General features: G+C 46.4%; 1 protein-coding gene across 1 annotated transcript in view; it reads left to right on the forward strand.

The window, feature by feature from the left end:
* tert (telomerase reverse transcriptase) overlaps nt 1-21,832 on the forward strand; it is a 155,036-nt gene continuing 133,204 nt past the window's right edge. The window contains exon 1 of the mRNA XM_084312955.1: nt 1-279. Coding sequence (XP_084169081.1) covers nt 64-279 — 216 coding nt within the window. The 5' untranslated portion in view covers nt 1-63. The remainder of the gene's footprint in view (nt 280-21,832) is intronic.

Below are 21,832 nucleotides of genomic sequence, written 5' to 3' on the forward strand. Positions count from 1 at the left end.
CAGTGTAACATTAATGTCACGTTATTAAAGTGTAATGCAGTCAAATAGGGTTGGTCGGTCAACATGCCTAGTGATGATATGTCTCGGGTACTCGACATTCTCAGGTCTCTTTACCCCCATGTGCAGACTTTAGAGGAGTTTACTGACAGCATCGTGTTCAGGGAGGGACAGAGACCAGCTCTGGTTGAACAGTCAGACACAAGCCGCTTCAGGAACTTCGTCCGAGAAGTGTTTGTTTGCAGGGACAAACCATTGCAGCAAGTACCAAGCTGCAACCAGGTAACGTGGACAATTATAAACGTAGCCCATGGTACAACATCATACCATGTCTTGTACCCGCCTACCCACCTCCAATGTACAGTCCCTACCCAACCCAACCCACCCACCTACCCAACCTCCAATGTACAGTTTTTATGTCAAATGTATATACTCTAGACTTTAGACGCTTTTTGTATCACAAACAGTACTGTATTTGTAAATCTGGTATGTCATAAATGTATAGATGTAGCAGTACTGTCAGTGTCTATCTGTATGTCATATATATGTTATGATGACTTGAAAATGAGGGACCCTGATGTAAACAAGACGAAAGTCTTTCTCTGGTCTGCATCCCCTTAACAATTGTGTGTATTGAGCCGTACTGTATTGTACCCATTCTGCAATTTGTTAATCAAATTTTCAATCAATCAATCAATTGTTATGGAAAATATTAAAGGACAAAGGATGAGCCGTTGTGTAAATCATTCTGAGTCGAGTTATTAAAAAATAGAAACATAGTTTGTGGCCACAGGAAAAGTGATCAGTTTACAATCAGAGACAACATGTTCACACACAAGCGTCTGACCCCAAAGTGATAAAGAGTTCTGGTCAGAATGTACATTATACACATTTGCAAGACTTAACATGACATTCAGAAGGTAAATAAAATGGTTCCCAGTTAGGGTTCAGTAATAACACGACCTTGCTAGGAAGAGAAAATATAACCTTGGCACTTTGTAGCCCCTTTCGTGACTTTCGGTTTGCAAGCCTGGGGCTTTTGTGACCGCAGTCACTTATTTTCGCATCGCGATCACCCAGGAAAACAACAACCAAGCGTGATCGCGGGGCTCGGAGTGTGTCAAAAACATATCAGATCTGAATTTCAAAGATATGTTACATTGTACAGACTGTACATTGGAGGTGGTTGGGTGGGTGGGTGGGGGACACTGTACAACTGTACAAACAAAACTGTACATTGGAATATTGACAAGACCATACTTGGTAATTTACTGTACATTGGAGGGGGTTGTGTTAGGACATTTACAGGGGCCAGTTTCGAATTGCAGTCTCCCGTAGGTGTTTTTTTAGAGTGTTTTTGAAAGTGGGTAGTGATTCACATTCCTTTACAGCTTTGGGTAGGGCGTTCTTGTGTTTCCTAACAATGTTTTAAACTGTTTATTAGCAACTCCGAGCTTCCAGACCCCAACGTGAAGCGGTGTTAAACCCATTACATATTGTACGCTGGGTATCTTTGAAATTCAGATCTGATATGTTTTTGACACACTCCGAGCCCCGCGATCACGCTTGGTTGTTGTTTTCCTGGGTGATCGCGATGCGAAAATAAGTGACTGCGGTCACAAAAGCCCCAGGCTTGCAAACCGAAAGTCACGAAAGGGGCTAGGCACTTTGGAGTCTTCATAAAGAGACACACACACACACACACATTATACTAGTTATATATATTGAACCATCCAAGCTGTACAAATGATATCTCAACACAGATCTATAATGACATGATAATATTTCTACGACAGTCTGTAATTATTTTACAATTACAATTCATACTAATCAGCTGTTTTCAGGTGTACAATCTCATGCGTGGTTTGCTAAATAACTTGGAAAACATTCCAACTAGTGTGCACCTGGACGTTAACCATTTCACTGCCGCACTACCAAATTGTTAACCCTTTCACTGCGACAATGAGGAAGGTTAACCCTTTCACTGCCACACGCCAGCAGGTTAACCCTTTCACTGCCACACTACAGAAGGTTAAGCCTTGATAGTAAAGGGTTAACCTTCTGTAGTGTGGTTGGGTTAAAGGCTAAATCCACTTGTAAATTCGAATTTTCATATTGCTAATAAAAATATTCCAGAATCTAAGTAACAAGACATGAAATGTCTAGAAAACATCCAGGTTTTTTCATATTGATTGAAAACTTTTGTTGTGGCTGATGGTTGTTTAACACAGCAGGAGACGATATTTCCAATTTTAACAAGTAGGTAATTTATTTAGGAAAAGAAGTTTTAACAGCAAAAGCTATGGCTCAGTAGACGGTCACCACAGTTGAAGGAAAACACTCTGACTCCCCAACCCCCCGTTCCCCCAGATAATACCTTCCCAGCCCTGCCCCGACATGACAGATATGATGACGTAACATATTATATCAGATATGACATGACGTACATTAAGATGACACATAGATTTAACATAGAAGAGAGAATAAAAACAGAAGATAAGTCTCAAGGTTTATCGTCCTGAGACAAAGCTGGAGTCTGGAGTCAAGATTAGTGAAAGAGAAAATGAGTGTGTGTGTGTGAGTGTGAAAGAGTATATGTGTGTGTGTAGGGGTGGGACGATACATCGATCCAGATCGATACATCGATGTAATTATCAACAATCGAATCGGATCGATGCGATGTAATAAGATCGATTCATATCGATACTCTTATTTTGAAAATCCTGTGGCGAGTCTCATATCCGCCCAAGAACAACAGCATTAGCTCCGTGTGTGTAGATGTTACAGCATAGCATTCTCCCTTTCTGTGTGTGTGTGTGTGTGCGCGCGTCTTTGGAAAGACCAGATGAGGTCAGAGGAGTTTGATGTTTAAATGTTATTTAAACATAAACAATATAATACATAATAAATGTAGGCCTATACATGATCATGCAACATCAACAAATTGTTGTAGGAACGGTTTGGGAGAGGGAGGTTGTGAGTTTTGAGTTCCAAAAAATGTAGCTTAAAGTTTAAAGCTCAATATATAAAAACGTGGCACTTTACAGTGAACAGGAGGTCTATTTGTATTAAAAACAATAGATTGATTTTCCTTTAAATGTCTGGAAGAGCTCAAAAATACAAATGTCAAATGATATTTTCATTACCTTTTTTTTGTTGATCTAAATGTTACTGATTGTGTTAAATGGGCATATGATATCATCTCATATCGATCGCAGGCACCTGAATCTAATCGTATCGTATTGTATCGTGAGAGACTTTGTGATATCGGCAAATATCGTATCGTTGTCCAAAGAATCGATATCGTATCGTATCATGATGAAACTGGTGATTCCCACCCCTATGTGTGTGTGAATGTGAAAATGAGTGTGTGTGTGTGTGTGAATGTGAAAGAGTATATGTGTGTGTGTGAAAGAGAGAGTTCAGATTAGTGAGGTTTGTGTGTGTATGAAAGAGATAGAGATGAGATGTGTGCGTGTATATGTGTATGTATGAAAGAGAGAAAAGAACAAGATATGAAAGCGATATGATGTACGAGATTACAAGCACACAACGTGCCGTACTGAAATGTCCATCTGTCCAAGTTGTTTTAAGAACGTCAGCCAGACCGTCTTTCAGCACTGCTTAGTTGACCCATATTAAACTAGTTCACCTCATATACACATTTTCCCCAACATTCCCCCATTTGGGGCTATCCCTAGTCCCACCCAAATCATATAACCAAGAAAATGTGAACGTCTAACTAAACGAGAAACCTAATACATTTTAAATGTCTAACTAAACAAGAACGCTTACTTCATTCACTGGACCCCTAACGGACCAACAAAGGCTGACTACCGTTCTCACAATAAACACAAAACCGCTCAAAACAAGAGTAATAATAAAACATAAAAAAAAAAAAAAAAAAAAAACAATTTATAATCCTAACCTGACAGACAAATCCCCCAACCTCCACCGCTTACCAAATGAGCCACAGTTCCGGCCGGAAACCGCGACTCTCATCAGGGAAAGGAGAAGTTGACCGTCAGAACTAAACATAGAACATCCCTCCCCCAAAAAAAAATGACATTGTCTCTTCCATAACATTGAGTCCTAGTGTCCATCGCTCAGCCCCCCTTCCATGCCCACGCCATAGTCTCCTCACCATATTGCCAAAAGTCACATTTTGCCAATACAGCAACCACCACGCCACACCTCCAGTCCCCGTAGAAGCATGTCCCCATGCCTGGACGGGAGGCGCTGGTACCGACCTCACCACGTGTCCCCCCATCTTCGACGGGAGGTGCCCATCTTGCCCACTGCGTTAGCCCCCCCCTTTGTCCCTTCAGTCCCCAGAACCGATCCCCAGAACACTTCTTCTCAATGCTTCCTCAGGCTCAGAACCGACACTCCGTACCATTCCATACCGATGCCCCTTCCCATTCCGGTTTGACCAGGACCATGAGTAAAATAAACAAAAATAATAAAAAAATAAACCATCACTCAGACCATCCCCCGTCACTCTTAAAGGAAAGAACCAATACAAAATGTCTTCAAAAAACCTTTACATGTTTTTTTTTTTGAAGTAAAAGGGATAAAACAAACAAAACTGAACCAAACAGAAAGAAAATGTCCCTTCCTCACCATACGCCTAGTTAAAGGAATAAAACAAACAAAACTGAACCAACAAAAAGAAAATGTCCCTACCTCACCATACCCCTAATCCTCTATCCCCTCGTCTCCCTCTAAGGCAGCATAAAGCTGAGGGCATGGCCCGATTTGTGGCTCAATCTCTTCCTGTCCCACCATCAGCATTCGGCTCGTTACGTGTGAAGTTACCAGCCTACCCAAGAGAGGCATACCACAACAGAAAAGGAGAACCAATATCAACCCTGCCACCCCAATGGATATCCCCGTCTGCATCACTATGCTTCCCCACTGTCCCAATCTTTCCAACACCCCACTCCCCCACCATTCTTCATTCCGGCCAGAATTCCCCCTCAACTCCTCCCTCAAATCCTTCAGCTTAGCCATGGCCTCGGAGAACTTTCCCCCTGGCCCCACATTCGTCGGAATGAATGTGCAGCAGTACTGTCCAAACATGGAACAGACTCCACCCTTCTCCGCCATTAACCAGTTCAGAGCCTGTCTATTCTGCCACGCCACCGTACTGGTCGCGTGCATCTGGTCCCCCATTGCATCCAACGCCTCCTCGGTGTAGTTGAGATACCGCTGCTGATTGTAAAACAAATAGTTGATCCACCCGGTGTTCTTATTGACCGATATCCATGGCAGAATAGACTCAAACCCTTCCGCAATCTCATTCTTAGCCATGAACTCGGCTGGAATGCCCCTTGGCTGTCCTATGCTGTCCAGATACACCCTTGGGTCTGCCTTGTAGCTACGCTTCGTTCGAGAGATAGGAGACTCAGAAGGTCCTTCCGTCACTGATAATGGTAGGACCACCATTGGCATGATCGCCTGAACCCGGGCACATCTACCTGACCAATCTAAAGGAAGTGTATTCCTCAACCTCCTACCGCCGCAGAGCCAGTATTGGTCCGCCAGTGCCATATCCTGGACATGAAAAGGGCAAGCTACAGGCCGTGGGTTGGTATCCACTCCCTTTAACACGACCCCGTGTCCACACTTTCCTTCTTTCGTGCAGTTAGTCGTGATGCTCCAAATAGTAGTGCACCGCCCCTCTGCCACCTCCCCTACGTCCCGGGTCCCCTCCTTTTGCAAGCACTCGAAATCCTTGGTCAGCCATAGTTTGACACCTCTGGGTATTGGCAACCCCGTCGCTACCCCCTGCACACGTACATCCAATTTCCTACAACGTTCCCGCATAGTGACATCCTTGAAATCCGTGACGTTTCCTGCCGCCTTAAAACGACTAGAGCCGAGAAACCCCAAACACTCTGCCTCGCACCAAGGGCGACTATTATGGGGCCCCTCCCATGCCTCTGCGTCCCTGTCACACTGAGCCCAACTGAACTTCGTGCCCTTCACCAGCAGCCTATCCGGACGTGCCTTGGAGCAGACATAACAATCCTCTATCTGATTCTGCGCGCTCGTGTACTGGACCCACTTAAACCACTCATTCCCTAAAGCCGCCCTATACATCGGGTCAGCCTCCGGGTCTTCCTCGTCATAGTCATAGTCGCCCCCATCTTGTTCCCCGGAAGGAAGCAAACCCCTCAACCTGGCCCAGAGTGAGCCCACTGAGTCCCTCAACGTTCCGGCTGTCCTCTGGAACATATCCTGTCCCCCCACCTCTTCCGACTCAGCGTCCTTGACCTCCCTTTTTCCCCTCACCCCTGTCCCCTGTGCCTGGTTCGGGACAGGCTCAACCCTCCTATCTACCCCCACAACCCGATCCTCGTTAGTATAATGGTAAGTATCCCCGCCTGTAACGGGGGAATGGTCAAAATCAAAAACATGCCCTTGCGGTCCTCCGGGAAACACCCCTTTTGGTTGTAGTCTTATCTTCTCCCCCCCTTCCTCGATGGGGGGCAGAGGGGGCGCCTGATTCTGAGCCTGGTCATGAAAGCCTGCCGGTACTTGAGCCTGAGCGGGACCCCGTGGGACTCCTACCCACTCAAACCCGTCATCCTCAAGGACGGGTCGACCGTGACGGTTCTCAATGACGTCGTTGCGCCCGGCCGACCGTCCGCACACTGCTGCCAACATCTGCGGGAGCATCAGCAGGCACTGCACCTTCCAGTTGCCGTCTCGGGCCCTCCATGTCGGGTTCTGCATAACTGCGATCGATTGTATCCCCCAAGAGATCGCCGCTGGCCTTTATGCAGTGATTGAAGTGGAACCAGGTCGTTGATCCTTTGACTTGGACTGCCGTTCCACTCGATCGGATCACCTCGTACGGGCCCTCTCTCCGGGGTGATGACCACTTTCTCTTGTGGACCTTTACGAAGACCAGATCCCCAGGGATCAGCCTCGGTTTGGTGGCTTCCTTCTCCGCCTCCTTCACCCCCTTTTTCTCCTTTCTCTGCTCCTGTCGAAACACAGCTTCATGTATTTTAGTCACTTGCTGAAGATATTTTTTCAGATCTTGCTCAAAAATATCTAATGCCGGGCCCCTAGCCAGGTGTCTAAATGGCGGTGCTGGCATGCTGCGGCCTGTAAGCATTTCATGCGGTGTTAGCTGTGTTTGGCGGTTTACGCTGCTTCTAATAGCCATCAGAGCAAGTGGCAAAGCATCAATCCAGTTAAGCTTAGTTTGCATACAGATTTTCAACAGTTTGTTTTTAATGACCAGATTGGCCCTTTCCACCTTTCCCTGCGACCCGGGACTATAGACACAGGAAAGGCGCTGTTTTATACTTAATTTCTGCATCAGCCCTTTAACCACCTTGTCGATGAACTCGCGGCCATTATCGCTTTGTAATATCGTGGGAATTCCAAATCTCGGAATGACCTCGCGACACAGGAACTTGATCACTGTGTCCTCGTTCTTGTGTTTAGATGGAATGGCCTCAATCCAGCGACTAAAGCAGTCTTCTACTACCAGGAGGTATCGTTTGCCCTGCACTGGCGTTATCATATCTGTGTAGTCCATAATCAGATGTCTGAATGGTCCCTCAGGGAGGGGTGTGTAAGCCGCCACTGTCGGTACTCCTTTGCGCACATTGCCCTGTAAGCATGTTAAACACCTGGCTAGTGTAACGTCAATTTGTGCCTGAAGCTTTGGGGACCAAAATCCCATTTTCGTGATTCGTTTCAGGGTCTCTGCTCTTCCACAGTGATCAACACCATGAGCCTCAGGTATCACCAAGGACAGAAGATCGATGGAGGCGACTATCAAACCGTTATGACTCCTCCACAGACCATCTGCCCCCCTTACAGCCCCCCTCTCCGTCCACGACTGTTTCTCGGCCTGCGTGGCTGAGTCCTGAAGATCACTCAAATTATCCTCAGTTACCTCAGTCGTCAGTTCGGCCGCAAACATCAGAACAGCCGTGGACGGCACCGCAGCCGCCGCCTTCGCGGCCTCGTCCGCCGCGTTGTTTCCCGTCGTCACAAAAGACAGGTCTTTTCTGTGTGCCTGGCACTTTACGATAGCAATGCTTTTGGGCAACTTTACAGCCTGAATAAGCGCCACAACCTGCTTGTGGTGAAGGATCGGTGAGCCGTCCGATTTCTTAAAGCCTCTTGCCTTCCAAATGGCCGCGAATAGGTGGCATACGCCAGGGTTAGAAATTAACGGGGGCTTGGGGCATAATGCCCTTGAAAATGGACAAAATGCCCTCGAAAATCAGTTAAAGGGGGCACTTAATGCCCCCGACAGTTTACTAATTATATATATATATTTATCCGGTAATGGAGCGTCTGTATCGTACGGTTCAGATGACGCGCAAATAAAAAAAATCATTTAGCGGAGCCGGTGTTCTGCACTGGCTGCAGGCAGCAGCAGCAGCACTGTAGCCAGCCAGGTGCTAGTCAGTTTGTGTAAAAATGGCACGCACAATATAAATCAATCTTCATTACGACTTTAAAAACATAGCCATTAACATTACATAGGCCTACACACATCTTGCCATAGCAGTTCGTAAACACAACGCACGTTTTAACTATGGTAGCCCGACGCAGCCCGCAAGCTAATACTGTACAGTCAATGAAATGTCACCGTAGCTACTGTAGCAGAGGAGGAAATGGGAGTCTGAGAGGCGGGGTGTTTAAAGACAATGATAGGCGTTTATTCAACATCCAAGAAGGCTAACATACAACTGTGTTTTATTAACTCCAACCGGGACTATTGCCGCTTTCCCACTGCATGCCATCACCTCCTAACGTTACCGGAGCTGATAATAACATTGCTGAAGGTGCGTGACACTAAAATGTCCGTGGGGACCCGGCGCCAACCCATAGATAGTTCCAACTCACCGAATTGCGTAATCCACCACAGATGCACTCAATATTTAAATAATGTTAGTCTAAATAAATGTAGACGGAAACATAATAATTTCAAGCAGAAAACGAATCTTTCCATTAAGAACTGACAATCAGGGAATTTAAACATGGTTGACATTGTTTTTGTGTGTTTATATTAATTAAAGAAAGGAAAGTCTAGTGCTGGCTGAGCATATTGTTTGTTTGCACTAAGTTAATACTTTGACAAATGTAGCCTATATTTTTCAGTCGGTTCGGTCTTTGTGTGCCAAACATTATTTAAGGCTGTAAACACTGTAAACCTTTTATTTTTAATAAATGAGAAGCATGTTTAGATTTGAGTGTTAATTTTTTTTTAATAAAGATTAACGTATATCGAACTGAAAACCGTGACCCCAAAATCGTGATACGAACCAAACCGTCCATTTTGTGAACCGTCCCACCCCTACCGTTTATCATAAAAATTCAGTGCCCCCGAAATACAAAAAAAAGCCCCCGAAAATCAATTAAGGGGGGCAAAAAAAGCCCTTGAAAAAAAATGTTAATTTCTAACCCTGGCATACGCCATGCGCATAAGCAGAGTCTGTAAAGATGTTAACCGTGCGATCTTTAGCTATTATGCATGCTTCTGTTAGTGCTATTAGTTCTGCAAGCTGGGCCGAACATGGTTGCATGCATTGTCCGGCCTTTCTTGTTAGTGTTTCTCCGTTAGGTTTGCACTGTACGACGGCGTATCCTGACCTTAAATTTTCCCCCTCCCGATAGCAGGACCCATCCACAAAAAGTGAGAGTTCTGCTATCGCGAGCGGGTCGACTCCCAAATCAGGACGGAGTTTCACGAAAGCCTGTACCTCCACCTCGCACTCATGCGGTTGACCCTCGCTCGGGAGTGGTACCAGATCCGCCGGGTTACTGCCGTGGCATGTTTTTATCGTAACGTCCGAGTACTGCAGGAGCCTCATGTAAGCCTGTTGCCGTTGGCTGGTCAGAACAAATTTGCCTCTTTCAATCAAGTTTGCCAATTTGTGATGTGTCCAAATGCAAATGTCATATCCCATTGTCACGGCCGTTGCCTTCTCATACATCAAATGTGCTGCGGCCAGGGCCTGATAACAAGGTGGCAGACCCTGCTCTACCGGCGAAAGAGCTCTAGAGTAATATGCTATCGGTTGTTTTTTCCCACTCACCCCCTGTGTTTGAGTCAGGACAGCTGTCGCATGCTGCGCTCTATGTGAGACGAATAGGTGGAAACACTTCTCATAATCCGGCAGCGCCAGGGCAGGGGCCTGTAACAACAGACGCTTAATGTTTATGAACGCGTCCTCCCCCTCCTCGGTCCATGTCAAGGGAGCGCGAAGCTTGTCTGTACCCGCCTCTTTTATCATCATCCTCAACGGCGCTGTCGCTATCGTATAGTCCTCCACCCACTCAGAGCTGTACCCAGTCATCCCTAAAAACGTCATCATCTGTCGGACCGTCAATGGCCTAGGTGCCTTGGATACAGCTTCGAGTTGCGTGGGTGAGATGTTTTTTATGCCCTTTTGAATGACGCGAGACAAGTACTCAACTTTTGGCTGGCAGTACTGCAGTTTTGAACGGGATGCCTTGTGGCCTCCCACGGCCAATCCACTCAAAACTTTGATGGAGTCCTCATGGCACTGCTGACGTGTATCCGAGCAGATTAGAATGTCATCTGCATACAGTAAAACCGTGCTGAGTAGTGTGTCGCACACTCCTTGCAAGTCTTCCTTGAGCGCCTTCGAGAAGTAATGCGGCGAGTGCGCGAACCCTTGTGGCAACCGGGTGTAAGAGTATTGTTTCCCCCTGTGGGTAAAAGCAAACAGATACTGAGACTCTTTTTCCAATGGAACACTGAAGAATGCCTGCGTGAGATCAATGACCGTATAGTACTGCGAGCTACTCGGGATGTTTGTCAGGAGGGTGTGTGGATTAGCGACTTCCGCCTCTGGTCCAGACACCACATCGTTCACCGCCCTCAAATCGTGTACCAGTCTGTACCTAGCCCTGTCCGCCTTTAGCACTGGGTGGATAGGTGTATTACATCTGGATTTGAAAGGGACGAGCACTCCCCCCTTTAACAGTCCCTCAATCTGATGTGATATAGCTTCCTCCGACTCTGGCTTCATTGTATACTGTCTGATAAAGGGTGGTCTACAACCCTTCTTTAACCTGACCTTCACTGGCTGTGCCGACAATATTAGACCCACATCTGTGTCGTGTTTTGACCACAACCGTTCCGGGGTGCGCGCCAACATGTCCTGTTCCAGCAAAGCATCCGCCTCTGGAATAACGCAAGGGTCTCCTGGTAATCTGATTACTTGCGGTTTTGCCAAAACTGAAAAGGAAATCATTATTTTTATGAAACTCCCATCTGCGCTGTTCCAAATTAGCGGAGATTCCGTGGAGACCCACCTTTGAGTCTCGGATTCCTGTATCATTGAACCTAGATGTTCGGATTCGTAACCAGGATTTATTCTCAGAGTGATGTGTGGGGCGGCGTCTCTTAGTCTATGTTGTTCCCGTAGATACTTACTCGTGTTAACCCTCAACGCCGCGCCCTGTCTCCCTACAATTATCGTAGATGAGTTAATCTGCACCTGCTCGGGCTGTCCCTGCAACCATGCCTTGTTCCTAACTAGGTCACTATTCGTCAAATATTGTAGTGTGCAATGTGCCTCCATGTTTGTTTGTCTAGACTGAGGCAGTTGGGTTTTCAGAAATGGCTCCCAGGGGTCACAGACCCTTTGCAGCTCTGCATCTATGTTGCCCAGCCAGAACACAGTGGCCTCTTTCTCCCCCGTCCCTTGTAGCATCATTTGGTACACGTCTTGTTCAATTTGAATCCCCTCAGGCGTACATAGGATTTTACAGCCTAGTTTACACATTGCATCTCGTCCCAAGAGATTGCGCGGGGTGCTGTCCGAAATTAATACAGGTATTGTTATGGTCTTGTTGTTATACGTCATAGAGATTGGATCTGATGTGGGTATTAATTGTGTTTTTCCCGAGAATCCGACCGTCCGAACATACTGTCCAGACTGGGGTAAGTGAGCGGCGTATTTTTGCTTTATGCAGGAAAAACCTGCTCCAGTGTCTGCCATCATCTCTGTTAATTTGCCCTCCACTAGGACCTGCAGAATAGGTTCTTGCTCAGCTCCCTTGGAAACCACAATCATTTGATTTCCCCCCGTCGCATTCTCTGGGCACCCCTAGTGATTACCCCCCTGGTTTCGGGGCCCTCCTGTCTCCCCCTGGTCGTGGGGCCCTTGTGACTCCCCCTGGCGCACGGGTCTTCCATACTCCGAGCCGGGACGGTATGGTTGCCTACATCTCATTTCCCTGTGTCCCTGCATGCCGCAGTTCCAACAGTGGAAACGGGGAAACTGTTGTTCGTTCCCCGGTCCCTGTGTAAACCGTGGGCCTGATTGCCCATTCCCTGCCTGCCGCCTGGACGCCTGGACGCCTGGTTCTGTGAACTATAGCCATAGCTTCTCACTACCTGAGGTGCAGGCGGGGGTCCCTGGTCCTGCATGGGTGGAGAGGTAGCAGATGACACCATTACTGCCTGCAGCCTCCTTTGGGGCTGCAGTTGTTGCTGAGTTAACTTCCTTGCGTCATTTCTATCCTGATCCCTGACTTTCTGCTCCTGAGCCCTTTGCTTCTCCACACTATGTGTTACATGTGCACAGAACAAAGGATAAGTCATGTCCATTAACCCCACCACGTCTTCCAGTCTATTCTTAACCACCTCTGGAAGCCCTCTCATCACACTTTCTCTAAACATCGCTCTCTGCAACGGGTCAATTTCTGGGTTGTGTCCTAGCTCACCTCTCCACTCCTTCAGTACTTTGTTCACATAGGCGCCAGGCCCTTCCGTCTCCATTATGGGGTTGCCTGCCAGTTTTGCCGGATTAATACGTGATGGATATTGATTCCTGAGTTTGTACCACAATGCCGCTCTATGCGCGTTGAATATGTCTCCATCATGGGCCTGCGTGTCGCATGCCACTCGCATCGATGTATCACCCATGATGTCCCGGCAGGCACCAACTCCTAGCAAACGCGTCAACAGGGATTTGACGTCACCCACTGCTAGCAGAAAATATGACGTATTTTCCTCAAACTGCGTGATCCACCTGGAGGCTCCTTCTGAAAGGTCCGGTAGTCTTACTATTAAACCATCGATGTCTAGAGGTGACCATGGCATGTGAAAGATATCGTTCCCCTTTATTAGCAGGGGAAACTGGCCTGTGCTTGTCACACTTCCCACGAATGTAGGGGCGAAAGTCAGGGTTCCTGTAATGTTTCCTTTCTCCTGTCCTGGTTTCGTGTCATTCTCATCTTCCTCCTCATTCAACAGTTTAGTGTGGCCACACGCTCCGTGTTTCTCTGATGTCTGCTGTGCCACACTCTGACGGGGCTCTTCCTCTATCTTCCTCCCGACTCCCTCCCTCTGCCTGCCCAGGTTCTCTACCTCCTCTTCCTCTGCAGTATACAACTTCCAACGTACTGTCTCGCCATATGCCGCCAGGGCTTTCGGATAGAGATCCTGCGGGGTCAGTTTGGGGGGGGTATCTCGCCTAAGGGAGGTCTCTGATCTAGCGGAGGTTTCTGACCTAGCGGGGGTTTCTGACCTAGCGGGGGTCCCTAATTCCGTCTCCTCATATTCTCCTCTTATTGTCACAGTGCCCACCGGCAATTGCGTGACATAAGGTGGGGATGTTGGTTTCCCTATATCCGTCTCTCTCTGATTTAGCGCTAAAGCTTCCTGCCTGTATGCTCTCCCCTTCTGGGCGTAGAGCTTCATTACCCCCAACTCTTCTGTCCTCTTTTTCAACCTCTTTTTGCTGTTGTCGCCTGGCTTGTGGTTACGAATCATTACATTCATCTCTTCGCATACGTCGAGATCAAAAGTACCTCCGGAAGGCCATTTTGTGTCCCCGGCCTTTGTACGCCTCTGCCAACGGACACCTACCTTGAGAATTAGGTTCTTTATGAGCGGGTTCCGGTCTAACAGTATGTCCTCTGCTGTATGCATCGTTGTTTAGTGTGTGTGTGTGTTTATTGTGTTGTGTGTGTGTGTGGTTGTACTTCAGCCACTCTACAACTACTACTCCAGGACACAGTTAACCTGGATCTACTACTACTCTACAACTACTACTCCAGGACACAGTTAACCTGGATCTACTACTACTCTACAACTACTACTCCAGGACACAGTTAACCTGGATCTACAACTACAGACAGAGTCTCAAGCGAACGCCGGTGGTCTCGCGAGAGGTTAAGCGTTGGGCCGTGACGTCAGTGGAGTCACTCCAAGCAGTGCTGGGAAGCACAGAATGTAGAGTGTATTCCGTGATAACACAGCCAATATTAACGAATACACCGAAACGGTGATTGACTATGTCTGTACTCAGGTAGAAGTAATAATCCCCTCCACCAAAATTAATATCTACCCAAATCAAAAGCCCTGGGTAGACAAATCCGTCCGTGAGGCTCTGAAAGTGCGCACATCAGCATACAACACCGGGCTGGTGACAGGCAACATGGAAGAACACAAGATGGCAAGATACAACGTCAGGAGAGCAGTAATAGAGGCAAAACGGCGTTACAGGGATAAAGTTGAACTTCAGTTTGAACAGGCTGACTCTAGAGGCATGTGGCAGGGCCTCAGAACAATGACAGACTACAAAGGAACCCCCCTCAAACTGAACAGTGACATCTCCTTAGCAAATGATCTCAACTCCTTCTATGCGAGGTTTGAGGCTGTGAATAACAACACCAGCCTACAAACCACGGCAATGGGGGGGGGGGGGTCTGCTGATGGAGACTCAGTGTTCAGGGTAACAGAGCATGAGGTGAGACGGATCTTTAAAAAAGTGGATATCAGGAAGGCAGCAGGACCGGACGGCATCCCCGGCCGCGTCCTAAAAGTCTGTGCCGACCAACTGGCCCCGGTATTCACTGACATCTTCAACCTGTCCTTGGAACAGGCCGTCATCCCCACCTGTCTGAAGAAGTCCACCATCATCCCTGTACCCAAAAAATCTACGCCCGCTTGCCTCAACGACTACCGCCCCGTAGCCCTCACCTCCATAGCCATGAAGTGCTTTGAGAAGCTAGTGAAGGGCTACATCTGTTCCTCCCTCCCCATCAACCTGGACCCTCTGCAATTTGCATATCGCCCCAACAGGTCCACGGAGGACGCCATAGCCCATGTGCTGCACACAGCAGCATCACATCTGGACAAGAGGCAGGGGAACTATGTGAGAATGCTGTTCATCGACTACAGCTCAGCATTCAATACCATAGTCCCCTCCAAACTCATAGCCAAGCTCAGGGACCTGGGCTTGAACTATGACCTGTGCCAGTGGGTCCTGGACTTCCTGACGGGCAGACCCCAGGTGGTAAGAGCCGGCAACTGCACCTCCTCATCCATCACGCTCAACATAGGGGCCCCCCAGGGCTGTGTTCTGAGCCCCCTCCTCTACTCCCTGTACACACATGACTGCGTAGCACAGCGGAACAACAACACCATCATCAAATTTGCTGATGACACAGTAGTGGTGGGCCTGATCTCTGCCAACGACGAAAGGGCCTACCTGGAAGAGGTAGAGAACCTGTCACAGTGGTGTCAGGAGAACTGCCTCTCCCTGAACGTCAGCAAAACAAAAGAGATGATTGTGGACTTCAGGAGGTCGGGGGTCAAGGACTACAGCCCCCTCAGCATCGACGGGGCACCGGTTGAGAGAGTGAACAGTTTCAAGTACCTCGGAGCCCACATATCCGAGGACTTGACATGGACCACACACATTGACAGTGTTGTGAAGAAGGCACGACAACGCCTCTACTTCCTCAGGCGCCTAAGGAAGTTCCAAGTCAGTCAGAAGATCCTTAGGAACTTCTACTCATGTACAATAGAGAGCATCCTGACCGGCAACATCACCTCCTGGTTTGGGAATAGCACTGCACAAGACCGTAGCAGACTACAAAGAGTGACACGTTCAGCCGAACGCACAATTAGAGGGGGGCTTCCCACCCTCCAGAACATTTACAACAAGCGGTGCAAGGGGAAGGCTAAGAGAATTATTAAGGACTCGAGCCACCCGAACAACTGCCTCTTTGAACTGCTGCCGTCAGGCAAGCGATACCGGAGTCTTAAGGCGAGCACAGAAAGACTCAGAAGGAGCTTCTATCCCCAGGCCATCAGGCTGCTAAACGAACAAAAATCGCTAAACGAACAATAATCACTATGCAACAACCATCAAATGCACACAGCACACACACCCACACGCACACACTCACTCAAACAAACAACACACTGCAGCACCCACTCTCCACACTTTAGATCACACAAACACACTTACACTTTATATTTATTTATTGATAAAGGATTTGCACTACAACTCGTACACCTACTGTGAATTGTACCTAAACTGCACCTCGTCCATTTATGCCTTGCACTATATAGTATTGTATATTAGTACACTGCACAGTATTGTATATTGTATGGTAACTACGTCTACGAACATTGTACATATGTCTAAACTGAACACTGTGACCTCTTTTTTTACTTCTAATTTTTACTATGTTTTTATTTCATACTTATCTTGTCATGCACAGTCTCTGGAGCGCAACAGTAAGAAGCATTTTGTACAAAAGTATTCTGTACTTCTGTATGACAACTATTAAAGAAACTTAACTTAAACTGAAACTTAAACAACTACTACTCCAGGACACAGTTAACCTGGATCTACTACTCCAGGACACAGTTAACCTGGTTCTACTCTACAACTACTACTCCAGGACACAGTTAACCTGGTTCTACAACTCGTGTGTGTGTGTCTGTGTGTGACTGTGTGTGTGTGTGTGTGTGTGTGTGTGTGCGTGTATGTCGGTGTGTGTATGTGTGTATGTCGGTGTGTGTGTGTGTTTGTGTGTGATTGTGTGTGTGTGTGTGTGTGACTGTGTGTGTGTGACTGTGTGTGTGTGCGTCACAACCCGCTGTCTACCGGGACACAGGAATGTGTGTGTGTGTGTGTCGGTGTGTGTGTGTCTGTGTGTGTGTGTGTGTGTGTGTGTCTTTGCTGTGTGTGTGTGTGACTGTGTTGTGTGTGTGTGTGTGTGTGACTGTGTGTGTGTGTGACTGTGTGTGTGTGTGTGTGTGTCGGTGTGTGTGTGTGTGTGTGTGTTTGTGTGTGTGTGTGTGTGTGTGTGTGTATGTCTGTGTGTGTCTGTGTGTGTCTGTGTCTTTGCACAGACGTGTGTGTCGGTGTGTGTGTCTGTGTGACTGTGTGTGTCTGTGTGTCTGTGTGTGTGTGTCTGTGTGTGTCTGTGTGCCTTTGCACAGACGTGTGTGTGTATTGTATGTGTGTATTGTATGTGTGTACACAGGAATGTGTGTGTCGGTGTGTGTGTCTGTGTGACTGTGTGTGTGTGTGACTGTGTGTGTGTGTGTGTGACTGTGTTTGTGTGTGTGACTGTGTGTGTGTGTGTCGGTGTGTGTGTGTGTGTGTTTGTGTGTGTGTGTGACTGTGTGTGTGTGTGTGTGTGACTGTGTGTGTGCAGGCCTGTACGCTGCGACGAGATCGTCGCAAATTGCCCCCTAATTTGGCCGGTGCGAATGAAAAATTATATCTACTCGCAGGCTTGCGAATAGTGATTTCACCCCTTCATTCGCATTTCACTATACTAACATTAGCCTACAACCAGGGCTGTACAGGCGACATAATGTTGCGGTTGTAATTTCATTAGACAGACCAGCGCGGACATTTAATAACATGCAATTTAATTGACACGAGCAATGGGCTAACGTTAGCTGGTGGTCCCGAGTGAAGCAGGGACGGCGGAAAAGTGAGGAAAGGGGGTGGGTTATATTGACAAGTGACAACGCTTGACAACAGAAGTTTAAACATAACTTCATATTTATTAGTTATTCGTTTCTGTATATCATCCACTTTCCATCTCCGTATTAGACTCTTCCTGTTTACATTCGAGTGTGACGTCATCACCTACGGCAGCTTAGACGATCAAAACGCGAACCTAGAACAAAACCCGGGGGGGGGGGGCTGGCTCTCTTGTGCGTTCTCGCCCCCTCTCTCTCTCTCGCTCTCTCTCTACATTCAATGATTTAAAGTAGCCAAACGTTACAGACAGTATAAATACTAACTGGATAGTTGATGATAAACATTTAATTTCATTATCTGAAATATTCTAAAATCATTAAGTCTGCTATAAGCCATTATCCCTTTGTGTGTAATTATTATTTTCTCACAGTAGTATATATATATATATATATATGTGTGTGTGTGTGTGTGTGTTTGGCTAAAGTGGATAGAAAACACAGTACTGTGCAAAAAAAGGGCACCCAAGAGTTTTTATATAAATAGTCTTAGATGTAAATAAATTTTTTTATTAGTGTGTCAGTAGACTACTCTTAGTACATTTTCATTAAATTATTTTTTAAAGCATCTTCATGGTTTAATAATGCAAACATATGTTGCAGGGACTTATTATAATCATCATATTGGCGTGACTGTATGTATCAAAGGGTTAAATCAAGCATTTTAAGTGCTTTAGGAAATGTCAAAATATTGCGATATATATTGTGTATCGTGATATGGCCAAAAAATATCGCAATATCATTTAGAGGCCATATCGCCCAGCCCTACTATAATGGTAAAATAGTTATTTAAAAATGTGCCCCTAAAAAATATTCTTTGCCCCTAAATTTCTCATTTAGGGGCAAGTGTGCCCCTAGTGAAAAAGCTTAGCGTACAGCCCTGGTGTGTGTGTGTGACTGTGTGTGTGCGTCTGTTTGTGTCTGTGTGTGACTGTGTGTGTGTGTGTGTGTGACTGTGTGTGTGTGTGTGTGTGTGTGTGTGTGTGTGTGTGTGACTGTGTGTGTGTGCGTGTGTGTGACTGTGTGTGTGTGTGTGTGTGTGTATGTGTGTATGTCGGTGTGTGTGTGTGTGTTTTCTACCACCAGGGGTCAGCAAACCCAAGAGAGAAAGAGATGTGATGAGTTTGTATGCTACACCTTGGCTTACCAACAGGGGTCAGCAAACCCAGGAGAGAGAGAGAGAGAGAGAGAGAGAGAGAGAGAGAGAGAGAGAGAGAGAGAGAGAGAGAGAGAGAGAGAGAGAGAGAGAGAGAGAGAGAGAGAGAGAGAGAGAGAGAGAGAGAGAGAGAGAGAGAGAGAGAGAGAGAGAGAGAGAGAGAGAGAGAGAGAGAGAGAGAGAGAGAGAGAGAGAGAGAGAGAGAGAGAGCTATCTCTCTTGGCACAACGCCCAGACTCCTTAGCTGGCTCAACGCCCAGACTTCTCAGCTGGCTCAACGCCCAGAATGAGTTATTTTCCAACTATCGCTGATTGCTCCTTTAAACTGGGCTGTGTGTCTTTAATCAAGAGTTTATTAAAAAACATGCGTTTTTAGTGTTTCGTGCATGGAACCCTTGTTACAGTTATCTTTGCGACCAATATAGTTTCTATACATGTACGAGAGAGAGAGAGAGAGAGAGAGAGAGAGAGAGAGATCAGGGGCCTGATCTCTGATCCAAACAGTTTACTTTTTTCCCAACCTGGTGCGTCCTATTGGGGTGTATAATAGCTAACTTTTTAAGCAATGTATATTTCTTTGGGGGGAGAGCAGGGGCTTGCTCTTTTCCAACCCTGTTCTTTTAAGAACAGATTACCTTTTGTCGTCTTGAAGTTCGACTTTGCCGTGGTCGTGGTGCGGTCAATCCAGGTTTTGTCTTTTCAGACAAACAGAGGAGAGAGGATAGCCACGATGTTTATTTCAAGATCACATTGCATCTCTTATAACATAGCCCAAATTGGCTCAGTCTACTGTATTTGTAACAATGTACACCGGTAGTTTAAGATATGTACTAACGATCGCAAACTGCTTCTAAATAGCCCGTCTCAACAATGCATAGATATAAGATCACAGTTCTAACAGACCAAACTGCCATGTATTTAAAGTTTACAGACAATCCATGCTGACTGATCTGCCATATGCAAGTGACAACAATGCGATGGGGGGGGGGGGGATAAATGGTGCGAGAGTGTTTGTAAAGGGTCAGAGAAAAATTTGACCAGAGAGAAAAGTTTAACCAGATAGGTTGAAAACATGCAATTAAAATTGATTAGTGGCGCACTTATAGCCTGTTAAAAGAGGATTCGCCCTAGTGTCAACACCTCACCACTCGTGTTCGTTTTAGCCGTCCTTCCAGACCTCGTCACACAGCCAGCTCAACTTTTTCCTCCCGCAGAATCTCTTACGGACATTCTAATAAAAAGCAAAAATGCTCACCTGTGTTATTGTTTGTCGACACCGCCAGAATTTCTACGGGAGAGGTCCGGAGCTGGCCGTGTGAGGGGCCCGGCAGGGCGGTCTACAGGTCAAGGGTCACCAAATGTTGTGGCTGATGGTTGTTTAACACAGCAGGAGACGATATTTCCAATTTTAACAAGTAGGTAATTTATTTAGGAAAAGAAGTTTTAACAGCAAAAGCTATGGCTCAGTAGACGGTCACCACAGTTGAAGGAAAACACTCTGACTCCCCAACCCCCCGTTCCCCCAGATAATACCTTCCCAGCCCTGCCCCGACATGACAGATATGATGACGTAACATATTATATCAGATATGACATGACGTACATTAAGATGACACATAGATTTAACATAGAAGAGAGAATAAAAACAGAAGATAAGTCTCAAGGTTTATCGTCCTGAGACAAAGCTGGAGTCTGGAGTCAAGATTAGTGAAAGAGAAAATGAGTGTGTGTGTGTGAGTGTGAAAGAGTATATGTGTGTGTGTGAATGTGAAAATGAGTGTGTGTGTGTGTGTGAATGTGAAAGAGTATATGTGTGTGTGTGAAAGAGAGAGTTCAGATTAGTGAGGTTTGTGTGTGTATGAAAGAGATAGAGATGAGATGTGTGCGTGTATATGTGTATGTATGAAAGAGAGAAAAGAACAAGATATGAAAGCGATATGATGTACGAGATTACAAGCACACAACGTGCCGTACTGAAATGTCCATCTGTCCAAGTTGTTTTAAGAACGTCAGCCAGACCGTCTTTCAGCACTGCTTAGTTGACCCATATTAAACTAGTTCACCTCATATACACATTTTCCCCAACACTTTATTAACAGATTGCAGAATGGGTACAATTACGGCTCAATACACACAATTGTTAAGTGGTTGCAGACCAGAGAAAGACTTTCGTCTTGTTTACATCAGGGTCCCCCATTTTCAATTCATAACATTTATGACATACACGACGACATACAGATAAACAGTACTGTTACATCCAGACATTTATGACAACAAGATATACAAATACAGTACTGTTTAACACTTTCACGACCAACCACGTATATTGTTTGCTCGCCAACGTTTCAGCGCCATAAATGGGGGAAGAAACTGTACATTGGAGGTGGGGGGGGGGGGGGGGGGGGGGTTGAACATTTACAAGGGCCATTTTCAAATTGCAGCCCCCCGTAGGTGCTCTTTGAGAGTGGTTTTGAGAAGGTGGGTAGGGATTCACATTATTTTACGGCTGTGGGTAGGGCGTTCCACATTGATGTGGCATAATTGCGAAACGTGTATAGTCCCTTGTTTGAACATGGGGTTGAACATGATTTGTGGAACTCCCTCTGGTGTTGTGGTCGTGGTATTCACTGACCTTTGGGAAGTATTTCGACATGTACATGGGTACCTTTACTTAGTGGTGTAGTGTATCTTGTAGACCAGGCCCATTGCAAGTTGCTGTACTCTCGTCTACTCTAAGCCATCCTAGGTTGTCAAAATGGGCAGGGGTAGGTGGGTTTTAGGAGTAAGGTCAAGCAGTACTAGTAGTCTGACCAGTTTGTTCTGTGATGTTTGTAATCTTGTTTTTAGTGCCTTTGAGGTGCTTTGGT

Source organism: Notolepis coatsorum, assembly GCF_963971535.1.
Source record: "Notolepis coatsorum genome assembly, chromosome: 4".
Lineage (NCBI taxonomy): Eukaryota > Metazoa > Chordata > Actinopteri > Aulopiformes > Paralepididae > Notolepis > Notolepis coatsorum.